This window comes from Gastrolobium bilobum, unplaced genomic scaffold (assembly GCF_033153095.1).
Source record: "Gastrolobium bilobum isolate Gb01-03AN ecotype WA unplaced genomic scaffold, APGP_CSIRO_Gbil_v1 utg29617, whole genome shotgun sequence".
Taxonomy (NCBI): Eukaryota; Viridiplantae; Streptophyta; class Magnoliopsida; order Fabales; family Fabaceae; genus Gastrolobium; species Gastrolobium bilobum.
The window spans coordinates 18,645-32,406 of NW_026899293.1; the positions used below are offsets into that span (position 1 = coordinate 18,645).

Consider the following 13,762-nt stretch of genomic DNA (forward strand, 5'->3'; position numbering starts at 1 on the left):
AAAATTTAATAAAAAAAAGATTTACAAATTTTGTTTTTAAAAAAAAACTTAATTTTTGTTTTCCCAAATCATATTCACAGTATCTTAATATCTTTTTGTTTGGATATATATTTTTTATAATTATGTCTTATAAAGCTATAATACTATTATAAGTTATGCTACGAGAACCGTTTTGTGTTTTTGAATCATTGTGTGCATTGAAAGAAGTAGAATTATATCCTGATGACTGATGAACAATGATCCAAAATCTGCAGAGTGTATAAAGCAATTAGAGCATATTTGTTATTCATTACTTTTTAATTATCACTGTTTATAATTTTGATACTTGGTTATGAAAAATAATTTTTCTTTTTATATAGATAAGTGACTCAACACACATGTTCATTATGTGATATTTTTTTTTGCATGCATATATATAATTTTGTATCTTGACATTAAGTGATAGAAAATAGAAACTTTACGTTTCGTGTCGTTTCTACGTTTTACGTTTCTATCACCCTTTCTGTTTCTACGTAGAAATTCGAATTTCACAACATTGGTCTCGAGAAAACATTGAGAAACCAGGTCATGCCAATAACATTTTCTTTTTTATTTTGAGTCTAGCATTATAAAAATAAAAAAATTCTTCCGTAAATAGAGAATAGAAATCAAACTTCAGAATATGCAACATAAAATAAAAAGAAAAAAATAATTTAAAAAAAGAGATATCAAATTTTTCCTTCTTTTCCATACCATAAATTTTCACGTTGATATTCCACAAAATATATGGATAATTATTGGAATCATATCTAAAATAATTCGTTTGATTAGCTCTTGTACATCTGTCACTTAGCTTGAATTTCTCTTGTACATCTGTAATATCTCTATATTTTTAAAGTATATTCCTGGACTTTAAATATCTCTATATTTGTCAAGTATATTCATGGACTCCAGTCATCATCCTTGAGATTAGGGACTTTTTAGCCGTACCTTTTGTATATTCTGATCACATATGAATGAGAACAATAAGGAAAAGTCAGGATCTGATTTTACTTGTACGAGAAGCAAGATCCGTATATAAACGTATGACTTTTGAAAAAAAAAATATTATACATTGTTTTTTAAAAGTTGTTTCTTTCAAAAGTCAAAACAATTTTATATTTGGATGATTATATAAAGCGTTCATCTAATCTTATGTTGTATCGGAGAAAATCTATTATGTTGTAGACACATATATATGATGCAATTCACCATTTACAAAAAAAATAAAAAAAGAGTGTCACGATTTTCGATTGGTCTATTGGAGATAAAACTACTCTTATGTTGCATAAGAGTAGTTTTCCCTTATATAAAATGCATTATTAAGTAAAAATTACTATTTTAATTTTTTTTAGAAGTAAAAAATGTTGGATTAAAATATATCGTTTTAATTTTTTTTTTCAAAAGTTGCATCTAAATATTTTTATTTTATTTTATTTTTTTAAAGAAAAATAGTTGCTTGAAGAAGAAAAATTCATCCAAATAGACTCTTAAAATGCGCTTTAACATTCGTCATGGAGTCATGAGTGATAAGACAGATTGTGTTGGGATAAGGTCCCACAAATAATGCAGAAGCAATTCACAGGTCAATTAGTTGAGCTCACAATTTTGTACTTAGAGGTTAGCTTGAAGTTATCAAGTCGGCCCACACGCAGAGATTATAAAAAAGTAGAAATGAGAGATGGAGAAAAAACACACATCAAATTTTAACATGGAAAATCTCCCCTAATGTAGAGGACAAAAAATCACGTGACCTAGTTCAGAAAACCTTCCACTATAAATTGTAAGATTACAAAGATTCAAACTTCCCTAGTATAATAACTCACACTATCAAGTTGTGTAAATGGGAATCATGATATGGAATTCATGATAAGAAATTATAGTTATTGATGAAAAAAAATTGGAAACTATTATTCTCAAGTCATGAATTGAGAGTTAAATAAGAGATTATGTGATTAAGAATACAATTCTTGCCAATCAAGTCAATTAGGACTAAAATGTACATGCATGAAAAGTAAACGGGTCAAAGTGCAATTATGAAAAATTTAGGGACCAAATTGCAAATAAGCAAAAGTTGACCTAAACTTAATTATGATATCATAATATGAATCTTTGGGAAATTTCATGGGTTTGAAATGATGTCATAAAAGTTTATTATGTATAGAAATTAAGTTAGAAATGTTAGAAGATTCAAGGACCAAATAGCAAATTTGAATAAGTTGGATGGTCAAAGTCAACATTCTTATGTTATAATTGACCAAGACTTAAAGTGATATTTCATTTCTTTTCTTCTTCGTTCTCTGTTCAACCTTAAAAGAGCAACCCACCATCAAACTCCATGAGAAGAAAGTTCAAGCTCACACACGATGATCTAGCCACTAAAACATCTTGAGCCTTTCATGAAAAATGAAGCTTAAAACCTAGGAAGCAAAATCTATCCATTCATTTTTCCAAAGAAGCTCTAAGTTGAAAGATTTCTCCTCTCTTCTCATTCGACCAAGTGCTTCCATGAGAGCTTGAATGGGTTGTTTCAATGCTTTAAAGCTTGGAGAATGTTCCTTGAGTGTTTTTGAGCACATCCTTGGTAAGAAACGTGAATTTAAACCATTGGTTGTGGAGTTTGATTTTTAGGTTTTCATGGTGATTTTGATATTGGTTGATCATGAATATGAGTTGGATTGCGATGGTGGATGTTGTTCCTTGATTGATTTAGTGTTGAAAGTACTAGTGAGTTGGTGTTGGAAGCTTGAAATCTTGATGAATACATTAGGTGTGAATTTGGCCAAGGCATAAAAATTGTGGGTGGAAGCTTGTCAAATTTTAGTTGATGCTTGGAAGCTTTCTCCCAGATTATTTCAAGTGTTTTCAAGGTAAGCTTGGAAGGAAGCTACAAGAGGTAAATTCATGGTTTATGAGTTTTACTCCCCATTGTTGTTCCACCAGGCTTCTACAAAAGTTATGGTTATTTAAGTGGATGATTGAGTAGCGCGTTAATAATATGGTATGACTGCATTCATATAGAACTATTGTATCATTGGTGAAAGGATAAATTAACAAGCACTAGGAGCTAGGTTGTAGAATTAGTAAAAGTGTAGGTATACAACAAAAGTTTGAGTAAGGATTTTATTGTATGTACTTTGGCCATTTGAACTGTTAAGGATATGCCTCTAGATATAGGTTGTTTTCTACTAACCTTTCATGCAGGAAGTGAACTCATAGGTGGAGAACTGCTCCATAAATCCTGAGTTTACTGATACGTTAAAATCTCACCCCTTCTTGGGAAACATGTTTCAAGTACTTCAACAGCAGGAGATGGGACCACATAGGGCAAGAGGCTCAGACAGAGTTAGAGGCTCTCATGACTAAGGAGACTACACAGTTATGTAGATGTGGACATTTTGTATATATTGATATTTTGAGGATGGATTACATGTATAGGCACATTTTGTATTGTTGGACAAGTGGCTTCAATACTCAAGAAGAGGGTGAATTGAGTTTTATAAAATCTTTTCGCAAAGTACCTCTTTTGATATTTTAAAGAGTGGTTCTTCAAGAAAATGATTTAACAAGAAAAAGTCTAAGTATAGGAGCAAGTGTGTGATCAATAAAGTAAACAAGCGAGTAAATAAACACAATCTAAAAATGCAATTTCAAGATTAAAGTAAGGAGTTTATGGTTATAGAAATTGCAAACTAGATGTATCCTGGTTCGGTCACCACCATCGTGACCTACGTCCAGTCTGAAGCCGCTCAATCAAACTTTTTCACTAGCTATCAAGCTTGAGGGTGCTTGATAAACCACTACAACCTTTCAAGACTTCGGGCTCTTGATGTCTTACAATTTTTCACTCCAAATTTTCTTAGAAATTTGGTGACCTCTCAAGTGTAAAGGGTTCACTCCCCTAACTATTCAAGACATCAAACGGAGGTGTTTAACAATGGCTACGTACTCTTAAAGTACAGATTATACAAGTTGAAGAACTATGGGTGTTGACATTTTCACAAAAATAAAGCTCAAAGAGTATTTTTGATCAAGATGAATGAGAATAAGCAAATAATATGATTTAAATGAAGAATAATGATCAAGAAGAAGTTTCTAATCAATGAAACAGTGATTCCTATTTATAGAGGGCCTCATGGGTGTTTATTCAGCCATTTTCATAAACTAGCCATTTTATGGCCGTTATTTTTGTCTTGTGCACACTGGGTAATCAATTACCAAAAATAGGGTAATCGATTACCATGAAAGGTAATCAATTACCATTGATGGGGTAATCGATTACTAACCTGATGAAAGGTTGAATTTCGTCCCAAAATGGGTTTCTTATTATCTAAATCAATTTCAAATACTTTTAATCATTTGATAAACATTTAAAGATAGATTTTCATGCTAGGAATGAATTTAAATGTCAAACGATGATTTAATGCATGTATTTGAAAGATGCTTTGAGCTTTGTTCACGTAAGAAATCAATTTCCCTTTCAAATAATCCTAAGCCCTAAGATATATTACTTTGAGGTTGCTTGAACTTAGAGTCTTCTCTTGAAACTTGAGTCTTGATCTTCTTTAAATGCCTTTTTGATTGTTGCAATTTGAAGCTTTCTTTCCATGCTTGTTTGTTATCATCAAAATTGTTGAACCTTTATATTCTTTACATAGAGTGCATTGGTTCCACATGTATTGTATGCTTATGGAAGCAACTTGTATAACTTTGGATTGAGGCTTGTGCATATGGAAAGTGTTGCCTTTTGTTTATTTGATTACATGATAATGTAATGTATTATAGTTGGATGTCAGATTGATAGATCTTATAATATATGTATCAAGTTTGGTGTGTGAGTATACAATGGTATAAAGTATGGGCATGTAGCCATTATGTGACTCCCCCAAATTTCTAACAATTTTTAAAAATATTCTTATGATAAAGATATTGCCAAAATTCACAACAAATCATTTTGTTTAGGATCTTATAAATATTGTGGAAGTTAATCTAAACTAATTTGGGGAAATATTACCGTCGCACCTGTACAGGGTTAAGTGCAAGCTAACTTTATTACATTTATAAATATTAAAATAAAACCAAAGACTTTGTCTTATATATAAAATTTAGGACTAGCTAGAAATATCTGAGTCGTTAGTCTTACTACTCACTGCTAGCCCCATCCTTTGCAACTTGTTTCACTGGAAATCTGCTCCCCCGAAAGAACATTGCAGCTCACAAACACAAAGACAAACAATCAGCAAAAGCTGGTAATCCCAATCTAGAACACAACGAGGATAGTCATAAGTTAATCAATAATTATAATCAACCCAAACATCAATCAAGGCATTTTATTTAGAATAATTATATCTCAATAAATCAGTATAATCAACTCAATGATATTTTAATAAGAATAATCATCAACTAACATATTCAGCACAACATTAATCACAATATTACATAGATGATAATAATCACAACTCAAATATTCATCATAGTCAAATCAAGTATCAAATTTCATTATTAATCATGTTTAAGTTCATTTAGTGTATTTAGTGGAAAGAGTTAGTGGAAAGAGAACTGTGGTAGACCCAAGAAACCCTGTTGCCAGTCTACTCCGTGATCCGGGAAACCCTGTTGCCAGCCACGTATAATCAAAATTGGTCATCATCAAAAATATCAAAACCTAGTGTGCACACCTCTTCCCAAAGTTGTTACTAGTACCCGAAAAGCCTTGTTGCCATATACCACTTTGGGAAGAATGGATAATATCATTGTCACGTCAAATAAATATCAAAGGAAGCAAGTCTAAAGGTTGTGTTCATCACTTTCAGGAGGTACCATCCTAAAAGCTATCTTCCCACCATTAATTTATTACAAAAACACACAATCAGGAAAATTCAATCTTGTCATAATTACCATATTTGGGAAAAAAACTTTCTTTAAGTATTATACTTTCTATATCAGTTGCTCAAGTCAAGGGCATCATAATTGTTCAATTATCCATAGTTTTCCAACATCTATAAAAAATTAATGCCCAAATCATATCAATTATCCATCATCATAATTTTTCAACATCTATCATATCAATTATTCTTCATCATAGTTTTTTCAATTTGTTCAAGAATATCATAACTCAAATATCCAACATCTATCACAGAAAGCCCAAATCCACTCATCATATCAATTATCATAATTTTCCAAGGTATCAAAATCATAATTGCCACAATTATTCAATAGGATCCATATCACACATATACGGCACATAATTAATTTTCCAAAAGATACCATAATCATAATTTTCAAAAATTTGAATTATTCCTCAAAGATAATTATATAATTAATCCCATTATTTTGTTGGGTTTAGAACCCAATAAAGTTCCTAACAATATAATTAAACTAAAAATTAAACCCAATATTCATATAATTAACCTATCTCTAGGGATTAGGATTACTTTTATATATATATATATATATATATATATATATATATATATATATATATATCTCACTCCCTAAATATCAGAATCACCTTATCCCTATCAAATTATCTCTAGGAATTAGGATTATATATAACACATTTCATATTAGACAACCCTATGATATATTTAGGATCATAATTACATTATCAAAATTCATATAAAATTAACCTACGACTTCTAGTGACTAGGATTACATGTAATAAAATTTAAATTAATAAAACTAATTTATTACTCCTTACATATCAGGATCATAACAAGTTTCTTTAAAGTTAATTTATTGTTACCTAAAGATTTGGATTAGGTCAATAAAAATTTATATAAAACGGATATATTATTCCCTAAAGGTCAAGATTACTTTAGATAAAATTTCATAAAAAAGTTAATCTATTATTTCTAGAGGAATAGGACACACCCAATAAAATTTCATACACAATAAATCTACAACCACCTAGGGATTAGGATTACCTGGTCTCCGTGTTTGATGACTTCTAGGTGGAAAAACAATTAGAGAAGAGAAGCGCAATTGGTAGGCAAAAAAAAAAAAATTTGAAATGAGAAGACATAGAAGAAGAGGAGAAGAGAAATGGAGAAATGCTGAGAATTGGAAGTGATTTGGTTTGTTAGGTTAAGCTCCTATTTATAGTTGTAGTTTTGTAACTGAGACATTAACTACAGGTAATATCAATGGTTATCACATTTATTTTAGTTATAAAAACTGCAGGTAAAATCAATGGTCATCGTAATTATTGTAACTATTATTAATATCTTAATGGTTACAAAATTAATTAAATAACTGTTGGCATTTACTAATTACTTGATAACCAACCATAATTGTTGAACGTTACAACTAAAACCACCACTAATTAAGGTTACAAGTCAAATTATGACACATTATTAGCAATCAATGCATATAACACCATAGATAAGGGTACACACTACTATTATTACTATTATTTTTATTATTAATTTTATTGTTACTATTTTTCTGGAATATTACACATTATCTGTATGAATCCATGGATGGATTATAGGTCCTTATATGATGGACTCTTTTGGTACGTGTTTGAACTGGACTTTTCTGGATTTCAGGTACTATACAAGATTGTGGGATATGATCCCTGGATTGTCCAGTTTGCAGCAGTTATGTTGTCCGTAAGATTATATCCAGAATGGTAAAAGTTATCATATTCGAATAGTCATTGATCATTAATTATGGTCACATGAATATAAAGTGAGAATCGTGTGTAGGTATGGGACTGTATGGATTAAGATAATAAAAAATATAAGTTAGCCATGGCAATACATAAAGGAAACGAAAAGATAAAGTTAAGTCACATAGCTATATAGGATACTATGATACTTTTAATAAGTCTTCCACTACTTTATTTAAGTATGATGTGCTTTAAATACCATATTATATGTTAACTAACCGATTGCAAATGGGGCGTTACACCTAGTCACATTAGAGGTACACTCAATCTTCACCGACAATGGTGGTTACAAAGTTCTTCTCTAAATAGGTCTCACACTCAAACTTCTCTTTAGAGATTTCTTACAAAAGTCTAAGCTTAGGTAACCATTTCAAAGGTTTTACATTTCTTATGTAGGTAGGGTAAAACCATTCACCTCTTTTGTAGAAACCTTCCAAAAGATACCCACACGATGAATATATAGTTGAATATATAGTTGTTGATGAAGATGGAGAACCCCAGAATTATGCTAAGGCTATGACGAGATCTAAGAAGAAAAAATGAGAGAAAGCAAAATGCAGGACGAGATAAAGTTTTTGCATGAAAACTAGACATATAAGTTGACCGAGTTGCAAAAAGGAAGGCGATACCTGAAAAACAAGTGGGTTTATAAAATTAAGCATGAGGAGAACAATCAAAGGCCGAGATATAAGGCCAAAATTATGGTGAAAGGATGCAACCAAAAGAAATAAGTAGATCTGGAAGAAATTTTCTCTCCTGCTATGATGACTTTGATTCAAACAGTATTAGCTGTGGTAGTGTCAACGTACCTTGAAGTTGAACAGAAGGATGTTAATACCACATTCTTTCACAACGACCTTGAAAAAGAGATCTATATGGAGCAACCTAAAAGGTTGTGAGCTCCAGGTAAAGAAGAACTGGTTTGCCAATTGAAAAAGAGTCTATATTATAAGAAGTTTTAATACTTCATGACTGAGCATAAATTCATGAAGACAGAGGTTGACTACTTCATATTTGTTAAAATGTAGAGGCGAAAACTTTCTTATTTTTCTTTTATATATTGTCGATATGCTAATTGTAGGGCGAGATAAGACAAAAATAGTTGCCCTGAAGAAAGCATTGAGTACATCCTTTGCAATGAAATACTAGGAATCAAGATCATAAGAGATTGTCAATGAAAATTACTGTAGCTTTCTCAATGAAAATTACTGTAGCTTTCTCAAGAAAAATACATTGAGAAAATTTTGAAGAGATTCAACATGGATAAAACCAAGATTGTAAGAACCCTCTTAACCAGACACATGAAGCTGAGCCAAAGGCAATTTCTGAGGTCTGACAAAGAAAAGGACAAGATGTTGAAGATCATGTACCAGTCAGCCATCGGAAGCTTGATGTATGCAATGGTGTGTAAGAGACCCGAACTGGCATATGTTGTTGGATTAGTGAGTCAATGCCTGTCTAATCCTGGCATGGAACATTGAGAAGCTATCAAGGATCTTCAGGTATCTCCGAAGAACGATAAGTTTATGCCTCTGCTTTGGAGAAGGTAAAGCTGAGATGGAAGACTTTAAAAGATGCTAATTTATAGGGAGATGCCGACTCGACAAAGTCGACGACGGGCTATTTGATGACTTTTGTGGGAAGATCTATCTCTCGGCAATCGAAATTACAAAAATGTGTTTCACTTTCAACAACCGAGGCCGAGTACATAGCCGTGACTGAAGCCTGCAAGGAGATGATGTGGATGAAGAAGTTCCTCCTTGAACTCGGCCATAAGCAAGACAAATACGAGCTAAAATATGACAATCAGAGTGTTGTTCATTTGGCGAAGAACTCAACCTATCACTCTCGCACTAAACACATTGACGTGAGATATCACTGGATCCGAGATGTGCTGGAGGATAAACAACTCAAACTCATCAAGGTACACACTAACATAAATTGGTCCAACTTGATGACCAAGCCGGTACCAATAAGAAAATTTGAAGACTGCTACATGGATGCTGAGCTGCTGAACCCGACGCATTAAAGTCGGAAGGGGAAGATTTGTTGGGATGTGTTCCGCCATTTAATGCTTGGTGGCTAAGCATGCACCACATTTATGGGTTCATGTCTCAATGTTTGAACAATCACCTCAATAAATGCTACCCACTTTATTATGATGTAGATTCTATAAAGAGGTGAAGGGTTTCACTTCTCTTACATAAAGAAATGTAAAACCCTTTGAAATGGTTACCTGAGATAAGTTTTTGAGTGAGAATCCTCTGTAGAGAAGTTTGAATGTTTGACCTCTTTAGAGAAGAATTTAATAACGACCATTGTTAGTGAAATTTGAATGAGAACATCTAGTGGTATTAGGGAAGCTTGACTCATTGTAATCCTACTATTTCATAGTGGAAGATTTGTTTTGACCAGGTCCCGTGGATTTTACTTTTACATTATGGGAGTTTTTCCACATTAAAACTTGCTATGTTTTTCTTCTTCATTTCTCTTCTTTTGCATTTCCTATTTTCACGTATTGTCCGACTTGTTGACTTTAGGCCAATCTCCAAGAGCCGAGCTGTGAGCTAGACTTACTGACCTATTACGCTTCTGCGTTATTTGAGGAATCATGTCCCAACATATGTTTCAATTCTTTTATATCTTTGTAGTCATGTCTTGCTCAACTTTTTTTTTTTTTTTTTTTTTATGTAACTTTTGTTAAAATAAATATAATATTTTTAACATAACATTCAACTTCCAACAAACTATCCCCCCCCCCCCCCCCCAAAAAAAAAAAAAGGTCCTCAAGTCCCAAATTAGTTGTTTTATCTTTTGTTGTCCAAAGAAAAAATCTTATAGCTAGAGAGCTGATCCGGCTTAGACTTCTTCCAAGCAAATCAACATTGCTCAACAAGAATAATATTTTATAACGAAGGTGACGTAACATTATTTAATGTGTTAAATTGAAATAGCCGGCTAGAGTTCCACATGGCAAAAAATTCTCTCTTGACGCAAACCATTAAATTTCTTTTTTGTCGTTTGCAACACTAAGAATCACCCGAACACAAGAAAAAGAATCTATTAAAATGGGTAAGTTAGCATCATTATTATTATTATTAGCATCAAAGAATGGCTAAGGTAATGATGCATTCCAACGTGAAAGGGCGAATGGACCGAGATGAGGACCTCACTCTTTTCAGGGAATTGCGGAAGCGCCAGAATGAACGAATCTCCAGCCTCATGCACTGTGCTTCTGAAGATTATGAATGTGACTCTAATGGTACTAGTGGTGGGTACTCCTAAATCATTTTTATTTTTTTTTAAGATTTAATATTGCCTTTGAGGGCAAGTATGTAGCAATTATAATGTATATAACTGAAAGGTTACGGGTTCAAATTCGAAAAAGAACCTCTTTATAATTATTTAAAAGTAAAACTGTGTATAAGGATTCGCCTCGGTTCAATGGGAAATGATTTTTTATATTACTCTTATGTTTGTGATTTTATGAATTTAAACTCTTTTTGACTCTTAGATTTGCTATTGAAGTTTTAAGTGTGAGGGTTAGTGGTTATAGTACTAACGGAAGAAAAATATTATTGCAGGAAAGGTTTCACTCTATAAAATTCCTTCAGGAAAGAAAGAATATGGACTTGAGTTTCTGGAAACAAACAAAAATGACTATGATTGGTAAGTTTCATACGTATGCATACATATTTGGAACCATCTTGCATTCTACAAAGAAAGATCTTACTTTTAGAATGATTATTTGCTTTCTTAAGAAAAGAAAATAACTTGGCCTCTTCATGTGCAAAAAAGGTTGAAAACACCACCTGCAACTCCTTTGTTTCCATCCCTAGAAATGGAACCCAGTGCTCAACTTGTCACTCAAAAAGAGATACCAATCTCTCAGCCTATCTCAAGAGTATGTCTCTGAACTCATTCATTAATTGCCAATTGATGATGTACAAATCTATTTTTTGTTCGATTTTATAAAGATGAAATGAGTTCATCTGCCACTGACGCCAATTAGTTAGGGATAAATATGTAGTTGATGATGATGTTTATAGAGATGGAATGAATTCTTAGGTAAATATAAAATTTCTTGCATTAAGATGTATATGTAACATACCAATAGAAATTGGTAATTGATTTGACCTTATTAATTGAAGTGCTAGCAAGTAGATTTTGTAAAGGAAACTCCCCCTTTATGAATTTGTTTTTAAAATAAAGAAGTAAAGGTGTATCCATAGTGGATTAAGATTTTGGTGTTTCTCCAAAGTCCAAACTTATTATATAAAGGTTGGTTTTGACTGTATAGTTTGCATGGAGTGATGTGGAGGCAGTAAAACCCAAAGCAATAGATGGAAAAGCAAATCATACAAATTCAACTAAAGCAAAACTTCCTCTGAGATCAGTAACCCCAAGTCATAACAGACAGAGACCAAGCATCATTAAGAATATAAATGAACAACAATCAAGTACTCATCCTACTATTACCAACAAGGGCAATAATGCCAAAACAGAACATGATGCTGCCAGCAACACTAAATCTACTCTCCCAAAGCATACCAACAATGCTGATTTCCTTGCTTTGAATCTTAAGAAAAGCACAGAAGCAAATGAATCTCAGAGAAAGCCTAAACCTAGAGGTGTTTCTCCATCAGTGAGGTCAAGGGTTAAAGGTAATATAGTAGAACTCTCAAATGAGGCACCACCAAATTTAAGGACAGATCAGAGGTCAAGTTCCACTACAAGAGGAAGAAGCACTACGCCAGCATCTACTGTTGTAGGGTATCAAAACCAGGACCCTACTCCAAAAGCATGTAGACCATCAAGGTCACCATCAAAAAGGGTTACAGGGAATATGATACAACTTTCAAATGAGGCACCACCAAATCTAAGGACAGATCAGAGGTCAAGTTCTACTACAAGAGGAAGAAGCACTACTCGAGAATCTACAGTTGTAGGGCTTAAAAACCAGGATCCTACTCCAAGAGCATGTAGACCATCAAGGTCACCATCACCAAGTGTGTCTAATGGTGGTTGGAACCAGTTAGACAAAACCCAGAAAAATTTGAAGACACAAAAAGATAAATTTACTCTAGCAGCAGGTGATAATGAAACTAAAGCACATTTTAGAGGAAGCAAAATGGTAGAGAAAGTGGTAAATGCTAGAAAATCTGGTATCAGTCATGCAGACAAGGAAACAAAATCTAAGCCTCTCAAATATAGGGTATGATTCTTCTTTCCTCTTTCATTTTGTTAAGTTCACTATGCATTTGCTATAAAGAAAGGTTAATCAGTTTACTCACTCACTATTAACCAAACTTCAATTATTTATATTTTGTTTCAGGTGATGACCCCAGAAAAATAGGACAACACCTTAAACAAGGGTACTACAGCAATGTCCAGATTGAATGTTTTTGCTGCTTTGCATGTCTCTTTATACTATAGAAAAATGACATGAAAGCCAGTAGAATAGTGGCAAGGGAATTTTGGTAATGTCCAGAAGATCATAGGATAAAGTTTTTATTGTATCAAAATGAGACATCAAGAAACAAACTTGATTTGAACTAAAGTAGCTTATATCCTGTAAAAATGTCTCTTTCTGCATGTAGAAGACAGTATGGTTGAAATATAATATCAATCAAAATTTTCATGAATTAGCTTAATTGATTAGTCATCAATATTCTCAACTCAGTTCCACACTGTAATCTATAAAAGTAAAAATATTATCAATACATGTTTCACGGTTCTGTTTCTGACATCCACCGCGCAAGAATAAATGCTCTATCTTTGCCTAATATTTGATGATTAGGAATTGAGGAAATGTAATAAAATTTGCATTTTAGTAAAAACATTCAGGTTACATTCAGCGTAAATTAATAATCTAAAGTTTAGAAAAAGCTTATCAAACTTGGAGGTTTTCAAGAAAAATACATTGCATCCGCCAATGTCTTTATTTGGTATCTCATTGGCTATTAAAATTTATTTTGTATCAATTAGCGTTTTAAATTTTTTACTTGACATAATAATAACACCATTAACTTCAACAGAAAACAACGTCACATATCATGAAATTCAATTTTG

The 13,762-nt window shown here is 32.4% G+C and overlaps 1 protein-coding gene across 1 annotated transcript; it reads left to right on the forward strand.

Annotated features, from left to right (window-relative positions):
• The first annotated feature begins 10,801 nt into the window (after nt 1-10,801).
• Nucleotides 10,802-12,911, forward strand: LOC133289252 (uncharacterized). The gene is made up of 4 exons (XM_061487150.1): nt 10,802-10,952; nt 11,275-11,359; nt 11,489-11,594; nt 11,991-12,911. Exons 1-4 carry the CDS (start codon nt 10,802-10,804, stop codon nt 12,909-12,911), a joined length of 1,263 nt encoding a protein of 420 aa, XP_061343134.1.
• Nucleotides 12,912-13,762: the final 851 nt, after the last annotated feature.